At 45.3% G+C, this 21,217-nt stretch overlaps 5 protein-coding genes across 6 annotated transcripts; 3 read left to right on the top strand and 2 right to left on the bottom strand.

Annotated features, from left to right (window-relative positions):
* Positions 1–2,993: 2,993 nt before the first annotated feature.
* Positions 2,994–10,298, top strand: DFL_000077 (uncharacterized protein; the record flags this gene model as incomplete). 2 transcript variants are annotated; one of them, XM_067637321.1, is made up of 6 exons in its annotated part: positions 2,994–3,112; positions 3,226–3,757; positions 3,831–4,374; positions 4,463–7,548; positions 7,639–9,129; positions 9,192–10,298. In XM_067637321.1, 6 exons carry the CDS (start codon positions 2,994–2,996, stop codon positions 10,296–10,298), a joined length of 6,879 nt encoding a protein of 2,292 aa, XP_067494599.1. The 2 variants fall into 2 exon arrangements, with proteins under 2 accessions (XP_067494599.1, XP_067494598.1); XM_067637320.1 differs by lacking the exons at positions 2,994–3,112; positions 3,226–3,757; positions 3,831–4,374; positions 4,463–7,548 and having other exon boundaries at positions 8,602–9,129.
* Positions 10,299–13,019: 2,721 nt separating this feature from the next.
* Positions 13,020–14,219, top strand: DFL_000076 (uncharacterized protein; the record flags this gene model as incomplete). Its single annotated transcript, XM_067637207.1, has 1 exon — positions 13,020–14,219. The coding sequence occupies one exon, from the start codon at positions 13,020–13,022 to the stop codon at positions 14,217–14,219; it is 1,200 nt and encodes a 399-aa protein (XP_067494597.1).
* A 241-nt stretch (positions 14,220–14,460) lies between these two features.
* DFL_000075 (uncharacterized protein) lies at positions 14,461–15,354 on the top strand (the record flags this gene model as incomplete). The annotated part of the gene is made up of 1 exon (XM_067637091.1): positions 14,461–15,354. The coding sequence occupies one exon, from the start codon at positions 14,461–14,463 to the stop codon at positions 15,352–15,354; it is 894 nt and encodes a 297-aa protein (XP_067494596.1).
* Positions 15,355–15,379: 25 nt separating this feature from the next.
* DFL_000074 (uncharacterized protein) lies at positions 15,380–16,542 on the bottom strand (the record flags this gene model as incomplete). The annotated part of the gene is made up of 3 exons (XM_067636976.1): positions 15,380–15,850; positions 15,908–16,303; positions 16,378–16,542. 3 exons carry the CDS (start codon positions 16,540–16,542, stop codon positions 15,380–15,382), a joined length of 1,032 nt encoding a protein of 343 aa, XP_067494595.1.
* Positions 16,543–17,695: 1,153 nt separating this feature from the next.
* On the bottom strand, positions 17,696–19,219 carry DFL_000073 (uncharacterized protein; the record flags this gene model as incomplete). Its single annotated transcript, XM_067636860.1, has 1 exon — positions 17,696–19,219. One exon carries the CDS (start codon positions 19,217–19,219, stop codon positions 17,696–17,698), a length of 1,524 nt encoding a protein of 507 aa, XP_067494594.1.
* Positions 19,220–21,217: the final 1,998 nt, after the last annotated feature.

Raw genomic sequence — 21,217 nt, 5'->3', positions numbered from 1 at the left:
GATCGATCGAGAAAGGATCAGAAGTGACGGAAGTCGAAGGACAAGCTTTGTAGTAATAGTACCTTGTCATGATACTGAACTTTAGTTCATGGTATAGTCTCCACCCTGCGTATGATAGCAGTGCAAAAATGAGTGGTGTATCGATAGACTTGTGGGATGAAATTTTTAGAATGTCTAACCGAATAACGTCGGTGCATTTTGTCCGGATACCATAGAGCTTTGACATTATTGCCACTTACCAACGATATAGGGGTTGGTCTTAATCGTGCAAGAGGTTGATATAACTGCCGATAAAGGTTGTTCGGTCCACTTCTATATATTGCCAAGCGCATTTTCCGGATATCGGGATGCACATATTATCAGGCCCTATTCTGTAGAACTTTTACTAAGAGTTAGACTCCGATAAATACGGATCCAAGCGCTAATGCATTGCCTATAAGCTATATTTACCGCGAAAGACGGATATTGAATTTAAGTCATATTAGTTTTGAACAACGGACGTATATTTTATTTCATGGCTGTCTCGAAATAAATCTATGTCTGCCCGATCAAAAGCACTATATTGCTTTGTGCGGCTCTTGGCCCATGAGCGGGCAGGTGGGAGAGGGACAAGGCATGGTATGTATACCCGATATACGGCTAGACGATATGGATAATAGTCAAACACTATGCCCCCACTTCAGAAGATCTTCTGAATGCAGGTGCCCGTCTAAATTTTTTAGTAGACTTTCCCTAGTTCCTCTGTCTTCCGTCGCAATTATCCTAACACGGCTTAAAGTTCTCTAGCTCCAGCCTGTCAGCTTACAACGAACCCTTCCCAATATTCTTGGAAATAGGCACACGCATACTTAGACTAGCTCCACGGAACCTACTGCTAGTATGTGAAAGGGTCCAAGATACTAAGCACCAGCTGAACAATTATGCCATTCTTGATGTAGGCCGTTGGCGAAACAGGAACTAAGGGTGCGGCGGGAGTTATGCACGTTGGCATTACTCAATAGGCAAGCTATTAGTAGGATCGAATCGGCACTTTGCTAGTTCCGGTGTCTGACTAGAAGAGGTCGGGAAGACTTCATTACGCGGGAACTGTTTTCTAGGCACTTAAATTAAACGATAGATACGAAGCTACGGAAGTACAAAAAGTAAAATAGGGAGTCAGAACCGAGCCTGTAAAGGCCACATCCCCACAGCCATGCAAGAAGCCTAAATACACTCCAGCCAAGATTCTTCAACTAAATGCGACAATTCTAACTAACTTTTATAGATGGCAAAGTGAACTACAGCCCATTACTTCACAAGCTATCATCAAATGAGTAGATCCGACATCACCAGTACGGACCAATCATAGTGTATTATTTGAAATGAAACAGTTCCATACGTGTCAACCCCGATCTATCTTAAGAATTCTGATTCAGGCTCTTGTTGCCAAAACAAAACAAAATAACATAGATTTGTCGCAATATTTAGGCGCTTACGCATCTAATATATAATCTAAGGTCTAACAAGTGCTGTTTCTTTCTTTCTTTCTTTTCTTTCTTTTTTTTTTCTTTCTTTCTTTTCTTCCTTTTTTTCTTTCGTTCTTCCTTTTTTCTTTTCATTTCTTTTTCTTTTTCTTCCTTTTTTCTTTTTCTCTTTTTCCTTTTTTTTATTTTTTCGTTTTTTCTAAAACGTAATAATAATAATAATAAACTAAAGACCGACACTTCAGGACATTCTAGCCATATGGTCTAGTTTTTTGGCGGTCTTCGACTTTATGAAGCTACCTTGATCTATCAACCTGAATATAAAAGTTAAAACAATGGCGGGGTAATTTGACAGGTAGAAGTTAAAAAAGTGGGTCACAGACCCGCAGTTCGGCACCTCTCTTCTGAATTCGCCTGGCATCGGATTCGCTCCGTAGTACAGACCATCACATCTCTTACTCCAACTAGTGAAAACGGTCTAACCACATTTGTTGCGTAATGCTGCTAATTCGCGAGGTTGTAGTTTAAAGCTTCCACATATCTTATCGTGATACCGTTGATGCATGGGCATACCCAGCAAGGTAACCGCGCATGCTGAACCCCAAAGTTGCAATTGTCGGCTCTCATTTCCTAGGTCCTACACCCATACAAGAACTCCTCTATTATATCGTATAATATATATCAAAAAATTCGAGATATAAAAGGCACGAACGACTACCACAGGACTTTTCGATGTAATAGCAATACCCACCAAGCTTGATAATTTTATCAAGAAATCGAATCTTTCCTCTGAAAAATGTCGACTTCTAAGCCAAGGACTATGCCCATCGCCATCATTGGCATGGCATGCCGCTTTCCTGAAGATGCCCAAGACTTGGACAATTTTTGGAATATATGCGCATCTGCTCGTAATACTTGGTCCAAGTGGCCAAAGGATAGGTTAAATGAGTCTGCGTTTTATCATCCTCGACCGGAACATCTGGGGACTGTGAGCCTATTCAATTTTTGCATGGATTATGTCTTCAAGTGGTTTTCTAAGTAAAATTTCCCGTCTTTAAGGTGCATACTCCGGGAGCCCATTTTCTTAATGAAAATCCTGCTTTCTGTGATACATCATTCTTTAACTTTACTTCTGATCTAGCCAAGGTTTGTTCAACTACGACGATATATCTAGGCTATTCTAACCGAAATTTTCCATTAGTCGATGGATCCGCAGCTGCGTATGCTACTTGAAACGACCTTTGAGGCCTTTGATACTGGTACGTTAGAAGATTTTATTCCACTGAAGGTGTTAGATTATACTGACGACTCCTAGCTGGTCTCTCTTTGGAGGCTATGGCCGGAAGTTCTACCTCAGTTTTTACGGGAACTATGTTTCACGATTATGAAGATATGCTCTTATCAGATATAGAGAACCTGCCTCGAAATTCTGTAACAGGAACCGGACAATGCATGATTGCGAACCGGATTTCTCATTTCTTCGATCTTCGCGGACCAAGTGTTTCTGTTGATACGGCATGCTCCTCAGCCATGACCGCGTTGCACTTAGCTTGTCAAAGTATTCGAACAGGAGACGCAGAAATGGCAGTCGTTGGTGGTGCTAATTTGATTCTTTACCCAACGTCTAGTATTGCCCTTTCAAGTCTTGGGTAGGTGAAAGCCCTTAAAACCGGTTTAAGAAACATTTATCTTTACACTTTGCGCATGTGCCTTTCCCGCAAAGCAGAATAACTAATTCTTTCCTTCTTCTTCATACTCTTAGACTTACTGGAAAAACGGGGAAATCTTGTGGTTTTGATGACCGCGCCGGAGGATATGGTAGAGGTGAAGGGATAGCAAGTATTATTTTAAAACCTTTGGGCGCAGCCCTTCGTGACAATGATCCTATTCGTGCTGTGATCCGAGAGACTGGGGTGAACCAGGATGGGAAAACATCCACCATCACTTCTCCATCTCGAAAAGCTCAAGAGGATTTAATAAGGGCTGTCTACGAGAAGGCAGGACTCGAATTGCAGGACACCACGTATGTCGAGTGTCATGGTACAGGGACTCTCGTAGGCGACAAAATCGAGACTAGTGCCATGGGCAATACCCTTGGCCATGGGTCGGGCCGCTTGCCTACGGAGCCTTTGTTTGTTGGGTCTGTTAAGGCAAACTTCGGGCATACCGGAGCAACAAGTGGTCTTGCAGCTGTCATTAAAACGGTCCTGATGCTGGAGAAGGGTATGATCCCTCCTCAGGCATTGTTTGCAAGACCTAATCCCGAGATAGATTTTGCAGGTTTGAATATAAAGGTACTTCACACAACTTTATCTCCATTGAAGAGACATGTCTCCTTCTATAATCCAAGTTTTTAATATTCAATAGGTCCCGACTGAGTTGATGCCATGGCCGAAAAATAGGCTTCGAAGAGCATCTTTGAACAATTTTGGAGCTGGAGGTGCAAACAGCCATGCCATTATCGAAGCCGCTGACTATCATTTGCCCTCGGAAAAGAGTCCTGCTTCCCAAAGCCAAGATGGAGTCTTCCTCGTGGCTATTAGCGCCAAAGAGGAAAAAAGCATTCGAGCGTTCACACGGCAGACAGCAGAGTACTTGAAGACTGTTGGTGCTTCTGAACAGATTTCAAATCTTGCGTATACTTTGAACGAGAGGAGATCGAGAATGCCATGGAGAACTACTGTTTCGGCTCGTTCTGTTGAAGAACTTTGCCAGAAACTTGAAGATCCTGCACTTCTTCCGATACAGACATTGGCTAAAGTACCTCGTCTTGGCTTTGTATTTACAGGCCAAGGAGCACAGTGGTATGCTATGGGTCGAGAACTTATTTCCGCCTATCCGGTTTTCCATAATACATTGGAGCGGGCAGGCAAGCATTTGGCTTCATTAGGAGCTAGCTGGAGCGTCTTTGGTAAGCGACCCCTTAAAACGGGTTCAGTTTTAAAAACCCAGTGAATGTTCGCTATGGAAGCTAATGGCTATTATCTATGGTTGTTAAGAGGAACTACTTCGAGACGAGAAATCCAGCCTTGTCAATCGACCATTATTGAGCTTCCCACTTAGTGTTATACTCCAGATATCACTAGTTCAGCTTTTGCGATCGTGGGGTATAACTCCAACAGCTGCTACTGGCCATTCTAGTGGTGAAATATCCGCGGCATACGCAGCTGGGATCATTAATTTCGAAGACGCAGTTACAATCGCATACGTGCGTGGAGAAATTACCTCTAAATATGTTGAAGCTAGCGATGGGGAACAACAGAGTCTTGGAGCTATGAGCGCTTTGGGAGTGGGGAAAGAAGCAGCAAACGATTATATTGCAAATGCCAAAGTTGGCACTGCTGTCATTGCATGTGTCAATAGTCCTACAAGCGTTACGATCGCCGGAGAGATCACCGCTTTGAAAGAGATCGAAGCCCGAGCAGATTCCGAAGGTGTATTTTGTCGCCGATTGAAGGTTCCGGCGGCTTACCATTCTCCGTATATGAAGCCTCTAGCTCCAGAGTATCATAACCGAATCAAAGATACTTGCTTCCAGCGTGAGGTAGACGCTCTGGATTCTGGAGTTATCTTCGCATCCCCAGTCAGTGGCAAACGAACCATAGACGCCCAAGAGCTTCGTCGGCCTGAACACTGGGTTAAGAATATGGCCCAATGTGTCGAATTTGAAGATGCCGTGAAGTCAATGTTGCTCACCGAGACTTCGGAGGATGCAATGGCGTCCTCATTCTCTGTTGATGCGATCGTTGAACTCGGGCCTCATGGAGCTCTACAAGGCCCTATTCGCCAAATACTTTCACATCCAGCACTCAAAGGCAATAAAATAACAATCGACACTTGCCTGAAGAGAAACGAAAACGCAGTTGTTACTCTGCAAGACCTTGCGGGTAGACTTTTTAGTCAAGGCTATCCTATTCTGTTCCACCCTATCAACTTCCCACATGCGATTGATAATTCTTTATCACGAGTGATTACAAATTTGCCACGATATCAATGGAATCATTCCGCGCGATATTGGCCGGAGTCTATCACTACATTTCAGTTCATGCAACGTCAGCACCCGCGCCATGATCTATTGGGAGTTAAAATTGAGGGATTGAATCCCGAACAACATATCTGGCGGAATACTATTCGCTTGAGTGATGTGCCATGGTTACAAGATCATTCATTGCAGGGGGAAACCATCTTCCCTGGAGCAGGGTGGACTGCAATTGTGATTGAAGCTACGGGCCAAATTTATCCGCCCAATGCCGATGTCACCTTTGTCTATGCGGTGACTGATATCGAATTGTACAGTGCCTGTGTCATTCCGGATGATGATAGAGGAATTGAACTACAATTGATACTTCGAGACCAGAGCTCTAAGATACTCGACCGGTCCAACCGTAAGGACTTCCATATCTATTCCAGAGGAAAGGATGGCAATTGGATAGGTCACTGCAGAGGCCTAGTAGGCCAGATCCCCGCAATGCCTGAAGTTCAGCTAGGCGTTGTAGATGAATCTGAGCTTCAACCTATCAAAATAGAAGATTTCTACGTCCAAATTCAAAGTGGAGGCCCAACATTTGGACCTAGTTTCCAGAACATCACGGAGCTTGCATGCAAGCCTGGTCTTGCAGTAGCAACGGTCACAATTCCAAATACTCTATCCATTATGCCCTATCCTCATGAATCGCCTGAATTTATTCACCCAGCAACACTAGATGCTTGCTTCCAGCTCGCATGGGCTACAATGGCGAAAGAAGCTCTGGATGCTCTCGGTCTATGTCTTCCAACAAACGCTGAAGGCTTCTATATTAGGCCAAATATCAAGCTGAGACCGGGATCGAGATTGAAGGCAATTGCGAGACTTGTTGAAGCCGACAAGCAAGGCTTTGTGGTCTCTCTAGCCGTTTACAGTTTCGATGATGCAACCCAAAGGTTGCTCGTAACGACGAACAACCTTCGTGTCAAATCCCTCACCTTGAAGCAAGCCCCTAAGCATACTGTTGACAATACTCAAATTCTGGAAACTATTTGGAAGCCAGACTTGTCTATGCTGGTTACTGAAGAGGTTCAACGCGAAATCAAAGCTGATCCGCCAATCTCGGAGGCTAATGTTTCCTCCGAGACATTGGAGAAGGTAGTGGTCAACATTATAGATGAGGCGTTAAGTCAACTCGACGCGCAGGGAGAGCATAACTTAGCATGGTATTATATCAAGCTCATCGCTTGGATGAAGGATTGCCACAACACTCTATCTCAAAAGACTACATTCCTAGACGCTCAAGAAAAAGATTTGTCATACCGAGATATCCTAGATACACCCATCGGTGATATGCTCGATTACATATCAAAAAATTTCCTGAAGATTCTTCGAGGCGAAGTGGATCCGATGGAACCACTATTTCAGGATAAACTTCGTCGTTTCGAAAATGCCTTGCCCCAATATACCCCTTCTTCGAAACAATTGGAGAATTATATGGCTCTGTATGGACACAAATATCCCAGAGCAAATATTTTGGAGATTGGCGCCGGGAACGGTGCTGCCTCCTCCGCCATTTTCAAGGCCTTGTGTCAAGGGGTGAATAAAGATCGTTTGTCAGTACAAACTTATGACTATACGAATAACTCAACAGACCCCTTTTTGGATGCCCGACGAAAATTTAGCCAATTCTCTGACCAAGTACGATTTCAGAAACTTGATATCCAAAAGAATCCATCTGAGCAAGGGTTCGTGGCCAGTAGCTACGATTTGATCATTACAAGCAATATACTCCATACTGTTGACTCCTTTCAAAGCATCCAGAACATCAGGCAACTTCTGAAGCCTGGTGGGAAAGTCTTGCTTGTCGAAACAACGACACTGTTTTTAGCCCAGTTTTTCATATATGGACTGCTTCCCGAAACCTGGCTTGCAGAGAATCGTCAGGATGCACTATTCCTGAATGCCAAATCTTGGGAATCACTTCTGACAGACAGTGGATTTGGAAATCTAGATGTCCTAGTCCGTGATACCAATGATATCAATCAATCCAGATACTCGTTGATGGTAGCAACAGCTGTGGCTGATCAAAAACTTCAATATCTCGAATTCCCCGATCAAGTTGCTATAATTGAACTTCCAAACTCTCATCCAAGCACGAAATCGAGACTGAATGTGCTCACTCGATCAATTCTTTAAATGACTGCCAAGTCCGTTGTGGTCAGTGAACTCGGACACTCGTCTTTGAAAGGCAAGACCTGCATGATCTATGAAACAGTTCATGAAAATTTCCTAGCCTCAATGAGCGAGAGAAGCTTCCAAGACTTCAAGAAGGCCATATTGGATGCTGAAAATGTGGTGTGGATCTCAGAAGTCACTTCAACAAACAAGGAAGATAACCTTGGGGCTACAATGCATCTTGGTCTTCTAAGAACGCTTAGGATGGAAGAGCCGTCTAAAAAGTTTGTTTCACTACTCCTAGAACGAACAGAAGGGGATGGGGATGTTCCAGTAATCCGTTCCATCTGTGAAGTGTTCCGTCACTCAATTGGCTATCGAGGGAGCTATGATTATGAGTTCTCTAGCAAATCTGGCCGAATATACATTCCACGACATGTTGGCAATGCCAATATCAATCGCCAACTGGAGAATATTCGTGGTAATCAGATTCCAGAAGAAAAGCAGTTCTCGTTCGAGAGTCCGTATACCCGGGCAGAAGTGACAGCCCCTGGGTTCTTGGATAGTCTAGTGTTCCGAGAGGACGATAACGTCTGGAATTCATTGGAGTGGTCGGAAAATATGATCGAAATCGCGCCACATTCTTTCGGTCTTAACTTCAGAGATGTTCTCGTCGCAATGGGAATGCTCAATGAGAAGTGGATGGCATACGAATGCGCTGGATATGTTACTAGGGTTGGGTCGAAAGTCCCTGGCGATAAATTGAGAGTTGGAGATAGAATCTGCACCATATTGCATGCCGGCCACTGGGCAAATAAGGTCCGCGTCCCATGGACTAGTGCTATTGCTATTCCAGATAACATGTCCTTCGAAAAGGCGGCTTCGATTCCAGTCATTTTTTCTACGGCCCACCATGGTCTGCATCTAGCACAAATTTCAGACCAAGATACAGTGTTGATACATGCTGCGGCCGGCGGGGTCGGACAACCAGCCATTATGATTGCTAAAGACGTCGGAGCAAAGATATTTGCCACTGTCAGTTCAGAGGAGAAGAGAAACTTTTTGATCACCACGTACGGTATTCCTCCGGAACAGATCTTCTCGAGCCGAGACACATCTTTCTACGACGGTGTTATGAAAACTACACAAGGAAAAGGTGTGGATATTGTTCTCAACTCCTTGGCTGGACCTCTCTTGCAAGCTGGCTTAGACTGTCTTGCTCCATTCGGACGTTTTATCGAACTTGGAAAGCGAGACTCACAGCTCGGACATACGTTGAATATGAGCCAATTTACAAACGTTGCGTCGTATATCTCGATTGATATCGTTCAATTGGCGATCAAAAAGAGTAGAGTTTTCCAGGATTCGCTCTGTGAAGTGATGAAGTTACTCAACCGTATTCAATACGATATCCCAATCTTATCATTTGGAATCAGCGAGCTTTCCAAAGCATTCCGCAAGCTACAAGGTGGTACGCATATTGGAAAAATCGTTGTAAATGCAAAAGAGGGTGATAATATAAAGGTATACTCAAAATCCTGGTCCTGATACTTATCCAGAACCTATTTATACTGACTTATTTCAAGGCAATCACTGCATTAAAGCCGATTCGGCTCACCGCAAATGGAGCTTATCTCATTGTAGGCGGATTGAAAGGCATCGGGCTTGAAATGGCTCGTTGGATGGCTCGCCAAGGCGCCAAAACCCTGATTCTGATATCCCGGAGTGCAGAAACAGATGAAAACCACGAATCAATCATTGCGGAATTTGCCGGGTATGGCGTCCAAGCAATTCTACGTAGTTGCGACGTGACAGACAAATCAAATCTTGAGAACATAGTTCAAGATTACGCTGCAAATACTCCAATTCGAGGCGTTATTCAATCAGCCGTGGTCCTCCAGGATTCCATATTTGAGAATATGTCTCTAGAACAATGGAACAAAGTGATAGGGCCAAAAGTGAAAGGTACCAAGAATTTACATGAGATTTTCCAAAACAATTTGGACTTTTTCATAATCCTTTCCTCTGCTACGGCAGTTCTCGGGAACTCGGGTCAGACAAACTATACTACAGCTGGTGTATACCAAGATGCCCTTGCCCGTTACAGAGTTCAAAATGGACTACCTGCGGTGTCCATGAATCTCGGTGTAGTTTCGGGTGTTGGTATAGCAGCTCGATCCACTGCCGACATTGAGGGTCGTTTGAACTCAATCGGTTATCGTATCCAAGATCCATCTGAGCTCTTCAAAATGCTCGAGACCGCCATTCGAAATCCGTACCTAGGACAGTTAATAACTGGGGTGAAGCCTTGGGCCGAGCCTGGCGATATCAGCTGGCGTCGAGAGCCTCGGTTTGCTAGTCTATGGCAAGCAGGGGGTTCGGATGAGGACGTGAAAAAGGCTTCCAAGCAGCTATCATTTAAAGCTCAATTGCTCGAAAGTACGAAAGAAGAGGGCCACGAATTACTGGTAGAGGCTTTGGTGATGTGGATGGCCAACATTTTTGGACTATCATCCTCAGAAATCAACAAAGAGCTTCCACTTACCGCCTTTGGAGTGGATTCTTTGGTAGCAGGGGAACTACGGAATTGGTTGGTGAAGAATGTTACTACCGGAATCACGATATTTGACATAGTTCAAAGTCAATCAACCGGTGAATTGGCAACTAGAATACAGGAAAAGTTTGCCAAGTAGACGGGATTTAAATCCCACAGGATGATACGGAGCAATCTGAATAGTCGCCTAACTATTATTCCCAACTCTAACAAAAAGTTTAGCGAGTTTACGACGACGAGATGAACTACCCGGCAGCTATTGGCCTGCTATTATTATGTTGTATAGTACTATATATTGCAACAGCCTGCACACCAGCCTGCGACTACCACCACAATACCAACCAGTCTACCAAAGTTAGTTATTTTAATCTGTAGCTAAAATATAAGTTTCAGTACTGTAGTCTTGCTTGTAGTTCCAGGCCTCAAAATAATAAAATCTTGCGCTTTAATGACGTCCGTGCGCAGAATTTAGGTGAAAAATCTTAAACGGTTTGTGGCACAAATCTCGTTCGTTGTACCACCTGCGCCCACAATGACCTAGCTACATATACTACTTACTTTTCCTTGTTCCCGACCTTCCTCTTCATTTTTACGATCCAAGGATTCAACAGTCTTGAGTTTTCTAAGTTAGGACGGCATGGAGCTGGGTATTGATAGCTTACATATAGAGGCAAGCTGAAATCATCTCAGAAAATATGCGGTTCAGCTGTCGAGCTCGGTCAGCACCACTGCCAATTCTAGACTAGTCGATGGAAATTACCGGATGGACATGAAGCGATGGTAGTTTAGCCTTTGTATTTGCGAATTGAAAAATTGATGAACTCGCATCATAGGGATCTTGATCACAAAGGGATTGCCGACTAAATAATTTTCGATGATATCTATACTTACATGTACAAGTCCTGTTGCATTGGAGTCGGTCCTAGACCATAACAAGGCGGAAGATGTCCAACACATTGAATTGTTTAACAAATCATTCGTCCTGTTGTCATTAAAGCCTGGAATTGATATCTAGCATAAGCTGCCAATCCCGCGAACGAGCCGCTGGTGATGAAGCTTTGGAATGGGATAATACACCCTAGAAGTCCGAAGTTATGGATTATCAACGTCGTGGGAGGATTATCTCCACGAAACATCTCCGTGCTGGCCTAGCTTAGCTGTTAGATACTCCCTTCTTGTTATTTCTCTACTTTCTCTTTTGCAAAATTTACCCTGGAGATCTTTTGTGATTAATCGATTTGCGGTTTGTTAGCTCGGTCGGGTTTGAAGTTAATCTCAATATTGAGTATGCATATCTTGAATTCAAGAATTCGCTGATTACCAGTCTGATCAGTACAGTGGGACTGGTGGGCCATAAGGCTCGGGCGGGTCCTCAACGAAACAAGAACATGGGTCTCCATAGATAATGAAGACATCGATGCCGAAGAAGCAAAAGTATCCACAGCCTGCAGCCTATCCATCACCCTATACCAACACTCGCACATCCGTCTTGGCACTAATTATTGATCGCGTTGTCGCAAATGTCAGATAGACGGCTGACTCTGGCAAAGCGCAGCGAGCTCGATCGAGCACAGGGCAGAAGAAATAGACTAGTTAAATCAGGACCGAACGATCCCGCTCCATCAGCTCAATGCCACGTCGCTTTACTGCGATCCGATCGATCGCTGGCATTGAGGCGTGATTATGGTAATATTGATGGGTTGTGGATGCATTAATTTGCAATTGAGCGGTCGGAGATCCACTTGCAGTACTTGTCATCCAGGTTGAACCCCTACGCAAGGTTGTTTATTCACCATGTCAGTTCGACCAGAAAACGCAATGCAGTTCTCCAGATAGTTCCCCATATCAAGAAATCTGTTTATGTCGCCATAGATGTCTTGTGCAGATAATAAGACCGTCTTTCTTTGGTTTTTGAGGCAAAACGAACGGGATCGAGCTGCCAATCCCGTACTTGGCATGCCAGTCGCAATAATTAATCTTCGGATCATGTCACCCGACCACAAAAGCATGAACCACTTCATTCAGCCTGTGAGAGATCCATCCCAGATCTCAACCTCGCACCAATCACCACGCCTCATAGCCTCTGATGCCCTTGTACAATCTCCTGCAGGGGCCTTCGAAGCAATGCAAAAAAATAAAAATTATTGATGCCAAAGAATTAGGCTCATGTAATGTGTCTAATAGGAAGAATGCATATTCGTCTAATCGGATAGGCGAGCTGCTTCGAGCCAAGGGGCAGCACACAAGCGAAAAACCTGTTCGTTCGGTACCACTCGGATCGAGCTGCCAGGCCCGGAAACCAGCATACATATGTACACAGCGGGCATGTATGCATGAAATTTTAAGTTTTCCCTCTGCATCTTGCTACACTTCAAAGCTGTGGATCAGATCATGAGGTATGTATGGTATGTATGGGCAAGGGGAAGCTTTAAGAGCTAAGGGTTTGAAACATGGGCTCCTCCATTTTTTTTTCCCTCTGCAGCTCTGACCTCGAATTTTCGATATGATTTGAGCGAGAGGAGGATAGGCTTGTGCTTTCCGATTAGAGAGGTATGGATATTGTTCAGTTTGATATCGGAGGGTTTTGGCTATACTTAGGATCATACCTTACTTTTCAATCTTGGAAGATGACCTGGCATTGCAGGATATAATATCTCCCGTATGTCCAAACTGTTTTAATCAGGGAATTAAAAGGTCTCTCCTTTGCCTCTCGCGAGCTTGTTTCCTTCTTTTTGAGCTAATAAAATCGATCCCACCTGCCATTCTTTTTATTCATCGCATCGTCTCATCCTTTTCTCCGCACTGACCCCCTCCTGCCAGTCATTACGCTGCATCGGTAGACGTACATTAAACTGCAGCAATGGCTCGATACACCGTAGCCCCATTCGCGCCCCCAAATCCCACAGTAAAACTTCCATCAAAGACCAAAAGACTGGAAGAAAAAGCCCTCAGCGCCGTTCGGAGAATCAAACGAATCCGCGTCATCCCTTCTCCATCGTCACCTCAAACCGCCAATGTCGCCAAGAAGACAACTCTTCAAAATCCCACACTCTCAACAACAAAACCAAAACCACCACTAAACCTCAAAACCCTCGTTCACCGTTGTCGAAAGTCTTCTGCTTCTACAAATCTTATTAAGAATAATACAGCGGCGCATAAAGTCCTCTTCGTACCCGAACTGCTAGAAGTAATCTTAACATACGTCCCATCCCTCCAGGTCCTAACCAGCATCCGCCAAGTCCATCCATTCTTCAAAGACCTCGTCCACACCTCCCCGGTCCTAGCATGGCAAACCTGGACTTCCAAATCCCCGGTCCCTCCCCGTCGAATCTTAAATACCGCATCTACATCCACCACCGGTCTAGGACTCTACACAATCTCCAACTCCGTCGAAAAACCCCCAACCTCTCCTCGTAACCCAATTCCCCGTCCCGGCGGCAGTAATCCCAGCGATTTGGAGATCTGCGCCCTCCTCCACCCCATCCTCTCAAAATGGTGGAAAACGATAGCACGAAATACAACAAACTACCGATTCTTCCAAGTTGATTCATGCGTTTATAACCGTTTCTTCCCACCGGATTTATTAAGTACCATCAATTTCACCAGGCCGGCGATACATATCGATGATTTAATCCTCTCGTTCACGAGTACCTACGCCTTCCTCTCCTACGGCTGTACCCACAATATAACACTAGAAGATCAATCCCAAAATCGAGATCGCGATCATCCCTCCTCCCCCTCGTCACCGGATCTAGACGACGACGATATTCCCCCTTCCTGCGCCCAAAACTGTTCAAATGCGGAATTGATACTACAACATCAACGAGATATGTCCGTCACCATCGAGAAACTGTTAAGAATGATGTGGATTCCACTATCAGAGACTTTGAGAAGGAGTAGGGATGAGAAATTCTTGAAATTGAGTGGGTTGAAGTATACGAGGACTATGACGGTGACGGTTAAAGCTAGAGATGGGGTGAAAGGGGAGGAGAGAGGGGTTATGGAGTTGAATTTGGAGTGTATGGAGCCTTACGATGTTAGCATCGAACGACTATTTTGATTTGTTTGACCTGCATGCGATTTTGGGGAGGATGCTTACGAAGTTACGAATATTTGATTTTTGAGTATTTGTTTAGCTGGTTGCATAGCATGATATAGAGATTATAGAGAGCGATTCTGGGATTATAGTAGTTTATACATGTATATTATTTAGTGAAATGGTAATACTTACTTCTCTTCATTCCTCCCTCCCCCATAACTACCCACTATTAACAAGAAACCAAAGGTGTTGTCCCAGCGGCATGCTTAGTCAGCACTCCTCTCCTTCCGACGTCGTTGACGACATCCCGGTAACCACTCCCCTCCTCAATACCATGTCCTCCTCACCAGCCCTCCGCTCCACCCCCTCAACCACCACCAAAAAGAGAAACGATATCTCCAATCCCCTCCTAATCCCCGAACTTTTGGAGCTGGTCTTGATCTTCCTACCGCCTTTGGAAGTGCTCACGAGCTGTCGAAGGGTGTGTGGACTCTGGAGGGAGTTGATTGATACTTCTCCGATTGTTGAGTATTCGACATGGAGGGCCGAATCGATACCCGGTCGGAACGGTGGAAGGATTACACCGAGGACGTATAGGAGGAATCCGTTGGTTTTGGAGATTCTATCGAACTTTTGGGTTAGGTTGAATAACATTACCTCCAACCCGGAGCTACCAGGCGAAGGCTCACCAACACCCAAGAAAAAACCCAAAAAGCCCAAAACCCCACCCCCCATCGATATCCCCACCTTCCTCCTCCCCTACCACCCCATCTGCTCCGCCCTGATCTTCTCCAACTCCCCGCCCATAGATATAACAATCCGCATAACCCTCCAAAAACACACAACAAAACACATAATCGCCCGTTCCTACCGTTCCATATCAACAGACATCGGCACCGGCTGGATAACGGACCTAGCCGTGCTGCTAAACCTCATGGAAGAGATAATAAAACTAAGGAATGAGGGAATTTATGTGGAGGGCAAGAGGAATAGTTTGCAGGCCGAGATGGGGTGTTGTGTTTTTTTATATGCTGATGGGGAGGGGGAAGGGGGGAAGAGGAGGGAGTGTGAAGTTGTCGAGAAGGTTGATTTCATGTGCGTGGAGCCGTGGGGAGTGGCGATTTTGGAGGGGAGGGTTAGGGAGGTATCATCATAATATATATTCCATTCTATAATACAATCTATGAATTCCAAAACACCTTATATATACGGACAATGAAACGGTCTTCATACCCTCCCCCCCTTCCCCTTCCCCTCCCACAAACGCCCCAACTCTCATACCCCCACCCCTCCGTCCACTCCGTCATCCTCTCCAGCACCTCAGGCGCATTATCCCTGTTCGCCTTCACAAACATACTTTCATACATATGCATCGTAATCCCATAATACAACCCATCATACAACAAATCTCCATGTTCGCATTCCTTTTCATACCCCTTATACGACGAAAACGCTGTCATCAACGCGAATACGCTATACCCGGCCTTGTGGATCGAGGAGGTGATCGAGAGTTCGCCGGTTACAGCGGAAGGAAGGGTTTGGAAACAGTGGGATATGACGGGGAGGAAGGTTGCCAGGCCGGTGCGGTCGGTGGCGAGGAGCATGGATTGGATGTGCCGGGTGGGGAGGCAGTTGTAGGATATGCCTACTAACTATAATATAATCAGCCCGGGCGTTCGGTTTCACAGAGGGGGGTATGGATAAGTTACCTTGTTGGTATCGGTAACCTTCGCAAGCAGCACATCACTCCAACACTCTCCGCTCCACGTCGGTAAAAACGGTCCTCTGATCGACGCATTAAGTAGTATAAATTTCTTATACTTCTTCACCAACTCTCCACCATTATTATTTAATATTTCGGCGTGGGCGCCTAGGTCGAAACAAGTGTTATTCCTCTGGATAACTTTTATATTTGGGTGGTGAGAAGGGATCGAGGAGGATAGGTTTGTTTCGCCGTTTAAGATAAATATAAAGTCGGCGGAGGAGTGGAGGGCGTGGTTTATGAAGAATAGGGCGTTTTGACGGGCATTATCTGTTTCGTGATAGGCGTAGAGGATTAGCGGACGGTCTTCCTCCTCCTCCCCTGTAGCCGTGATACCTTGCTGCTATAGATACAATGTTAGAATATATACAATAACCTCACGAATCTATATTTAAAAGGGGGTGGTAGATATCGTACCGATTGATCATGAGCTTTTGAGATCTTTGTAATTGAGCGGAAGAGGTTTAAACCACCCTCCGGCCTCGATAAGACGCAAAATATCGAAATGAATGCGGCGAGCGAACAGATTGTCGCGCAGGCCCATACTGCCAGCGGTATTCTTCGTATTGTGTTCGTTTTCATTTTTGGAAAGAGTGGAGGGTATGTAGTTAGAGAATGGGGACAATATAATCCGCACGGGTATAGGGGGGTCGTATGGGTTTTTATATCATTCCGTGCATCTACCGGGTATGTGAGGACTCGACTAAGCGGTAGGTATTTCTAGGAAATGATAGTCGAGTTGTGTAATCCGCAGAAGATCTTCAGAGTCTGTGCAACTGCGCCTGGTCAGAAATTCTTGAAAGTTAAAGAAATTCTTGAAACCCAGGTTTTAAATCCTCTGCGTAGATTAAAGCTGTGCGCTGCGCAATGGCCGTGCAAGTGATCTTGCATTTGGCAATTGTAATACAGAGCCAGGCACCGATGCATCTTATCCGCGACCGGGCGAGTGAAGCTATCATGTAGCGGGTCGAGCAGCTGTGCATGCTCATGCTCTCGAGTTACTACGCCTACTGGTTATACACTCCAAACTATGCTGCAACGGTATATCCCCCAATCCCGACCTCGAAACCCTTCAAAACGAGGTATAATCCAGAGCCCGCAAACCCTATATTTGGCGTTCGAACCATGTTCCTTCCACCTTCGATCGGCGGTGGTGTCGTAATCCCTGCAACTCTATCGAAATCCGAACATGAATCCCGTTCGTTCGTTCGGCGGCGTATCCCAAAACGACTAAGCAAAAAAAATACAACAGTTCCTTGCATTGCGTGTATGCACAGGACACTGGCACCCGCATCCACTACCCACGATTCACGTTCCGGAAGTGACATGGAAATAATTAGAGCCAGGGAAAAACGCTTCCAAGTGGAGAAACCTTGTAGTGCGTTCGTCACCGGCTTACGTCAATTCCAGAAGCCAAGGGATTCGAACTACAGCACGCGCGAAGCGAATATTAAACTTTTTTCTTTTTAACATGCTGTCCCACAGCTTTGGGACCATCTGAAACTTGGGGAACTTATTCAACCCCATACTGAACCTGCAATCGGGGACAAGTTTTAAAAGGTAAATGTTGCTTATGCTATTGGAAAAAGGGTAGCCAAGCCGGTTGGTTATCATCCGATACGGGTGTGTTTGACGGAATATCTATGGAACGTTGGTGATAATTGCCCTATTTTTTTCCATTAATACCTTCTTCGTGAGGTTAAAATATAGTTCCATCATAGGAATGTTATTACTATCAATCTACCCAAAGGTAAGTAGTAACGACAGCAGCGTGATCCGACGTCCACTCGTTATCCCTATGACTCCCATACGCCTTTGGTTCCCCCACAACCACCGCCTTAGAATCAAGGACTTGTAGTTTCCCCGTGTGGTAAACAAAATCAATCCTATCCTGCGGCTCCAACTTCGCACTCCCCTCCTCATGGTAAGGATAAATTGGCGACCACGTAACTCCCGGCACTTTGACCGGATCCGGATTCGCAACTCTAAAACTATCGATCAATCCTGCTTCTAGGGGTTTTATAGATGTTGGCCAGGGAATATTTGCGTATCCGCAGTTTTTTGAGCGAAGTTTTTCGGTCCAGTCGAGGTGCGACGGGGCGTTTGTGTCGCCGACCAGAAGGACAGGGGTAGACCAGGAGGATTCTATGTGTGGCGTCATGGCTTTTAGGGTATCGATTATCTGGGGGGTGCGGCCCGATTGTGCCTCTCTTTGTAAAACTTTTTCGGTGGACATTTTGTCGAAGCAGAAGTCATAGGGGCCGTAGGGTGTATATCCCAGATGCATATTCCAGAAATTAATTTGTGAAGCCGTTCCATCCAATGAAATCCTAACGCCGCCGGAGGCGTTGATGATGCCGTAGTCTTCTACTATTGGGTAGCGGGAAATGATCCCCAGATCCCCAGACTCCGACTGCCAAAAGTACCATCCCAATGCGTCGGCAAGACGCTGTACATGCCCACCGCGTGCTTCTTGTAAACCGATGATATCGACGTTTGAGGAGACGATGAAGCGGATTTGTTTGGAGTGGTAGCTGTTGACGTAGGTGCCGCCCCACCAGAGGTTGAAGGTCATTACTTTGAGTTCGGGGACGAGACTTGAGCCGGATCTTTTTACCGGGATAGAAGCTTTTAGAACGCTACTTTGTCCTGTGGGGATGGTGGCGCGGATTGTAACAACCGCATCTCTGGCTCTATCCGGAACGCCGGAGATAATTCCATCGGCGGCGACAGAAACCCATCCATCGCCTGATAGTTTTTCAAAAGTGGGTTTGTAGCCTGCGGTAACCAATCCACTTATCCTGGCTTCATATCCATCCCCCTGCCGTCCATTCTGCAACGTCACCTTGTCAACTAAAAACTCAAATGCCGCAGACTCTTTCCCTTCGATAGATACATAAACCGGCTTAGCCAGCCATTTATACCCATCTTTCGCCAGGAAGAAGGCAACATATTCCCCCGCTGCTAGACTGCTAACATCAACCTTTACAGTACCCGTAGAGTCGGGAACGTACTTCCACGCTGGTGAATACGAAACATATTTTTCTTCAACAGGACCACCGCCGGACGCGAGGTATATTCCTATCCAATTGTTTTTGGCGGGATCGGGCGTGAAGTAGGAGAATGTAAGTTCTTCACTACCGACAACAGCAAGAGTTCCTTCGACCGCTGCGGGAGGAGCCATGGGAACGGCGGAGATGAGGGAGGGGGTAAGGAGGAGGATCGGCAGGGCCGTAGAGAGGACGGAGGAGAATAGCATCAAAACGGTTGGTTAAGAAGTTATATTCCCGAGGTTGAATAGCTTGGTTCGTTAAGGAATGAAACGAAACGGAGAAGGGAATGGGATATTTATATTGATCATCGGGATGGTTAATGCGCATATCGACCCCTCACGAAGAATATACACAACATCGAAGCATCGTTACAAATCTGGAAGGTGAGGTTAACACCCACCTCATGCGGTAATGGTGGTATTGAACCATCCCAAGTTTACACTCCCAACAATGGAAGCTTCATAGCCACCCGTTTGATATACCTGACCGTCTACTTATGCGTGCATATATCTCTTTTGCATCGTCATTTGCGTAACAATGCAGTGGTTGAGTGTAACCTGATCATGGTTAAATGGATATGCGAGCTGGGGTGCCGAACGGTTGGCTTGCCCGATTTGGAGGTTGGAAGCAGGGGTTGGGATGTTGGTCGATTATTGTTATCGGCAGGAGGATTTTGATGATGGAAAAGAGATATCAGTGATACTTAGCGTGTTTTTTTTTTTTTTGTGTAGTGGACCTTTAAGCTTTCTATTGTTGGACCACGTGGGGTGTCTATAACTCGTCGTTGTATTGATATTGTGTTGCGAATGCGTGATCCTAGTTGCAGCCGTTTGGTAGATCAGTACTAACATCTATAAGAGCACCGGCTGGCATAGCCTTACGATCGGAGAATATTTGCTAAGTACTTGCTATCACAAAGGCAGTGTAATTTCCTAAAATCCAGGCCTTTAACAATGTCGTTCTACGACTCGTCCGGAATAGTCGCATATTTGGAGATTTTGTAACGCTTGGGATTGGTTGTGTTGCCTGCACTTTTATTATGGGTTAATGAGAATGTGGGATCGGGATTCAGAAGATAGTATTGGGATTGTGGATATTAAGTGTGAGATGGGGGGTGGTATTTTGGAGTTTTGTTTGGTTTGGAGTCGGTGGTGGTGTGGCGAGGTGTAGACGAGACGACACATGCCTCTGCGGCTCCGTAAGCTCGATGTTTCGTTCGGATTGACAATTATATAAAAGGGCTTTCTAGAAGTTAAGAGAACTATAATGAAATTGATTTGAGAACGGTCGGGCCTCTGAAAGGTTTCAGTGCTGAATTTTGTGATTTTGTGATAATGACTAAGGTCTGGACCGGATAACATATATGTAGACTCCTCAGTGTTCGTTCAAAAAGTTTGACTAACCCAAATCTTCCCTTTTTGAATTTCGATTCCCGCGCCTCTATCCACTTCGTCTAAACCTCTCAATCCTCCTACCAATCCATTCCCATGCGGTCCTCGGAATAGACATAACCCCATGATCCCTCCGATCTGCATCACCCCCCGCACTTACTATCGGTTTAGGCCCTCTTATCTCTCGCATTAACGCTAACACCGGTTCTTTGACGCTAGCCTCGGATATTGCTGATGCTTCAAAGAATCGACATCCTAGAGAGTCTGCTAACTCACGTCCTTCTTTATATTCATATAAAAAAGGTTGACATGGAGAGCTCAAATCAGTGATAGCAAGGCGTTAAAATGGATGGAATTTCTAACCTTGACTCGACACTGCCCTCTCCCAAACCCGATCACTCTTCCCCTCCACTAAAACCACCGGCAAAAAATCCCCCAACCTTTCTAACAAACCCCTCCAAAATAGGTATCTGTTCAAAATATTCCCTATCCGTTATAAAATACAAAAATAGAATACCCTGTATTGAATTGATCGTCTGTGTCGCGAGGGTGGTACCTTCGTATGCATTAGGTGATTGGAATGATGATCCGCAGTCGAAGATATCGATACACGATGCTTCGTTGTCGAGGAGGAGTTGTTTATGGTAGGAGTCTAAAGAATAGAAGAGTGGTTCGAGATGATGGTTGGGGTAGTATGGGGAGGTGGTGGCTGACCTTCTGTTTGACAGACCTCTTCGGTATCTAGGAGACATGAGCAGTAGTTTATTAGGGTTGCTACAAAGCTAGATTTCCCGCAGCCTTTGTGGCCGAGGA

This window comes from Arthrobotrys flagrans (assembly GCF_004000055.1).
Source record: "Arthrobotrys flagrans strain CBS H-5679 chromosome Unknown unitig_15, whole genome shotgun sequence".
Lineage (NCBI taxonomy): Eukaryota > Fungi > Ascomycota > Orbiliomycetes > Orbiliales > Orbiliaceae > Arthrobotrys > Arthrobotrys flagrans.
The sequence above is the reverse complement of the archived record's forward strand: the minus strand, read 5'-3'. Positions and strand labels throughout refer to the sequence as shown.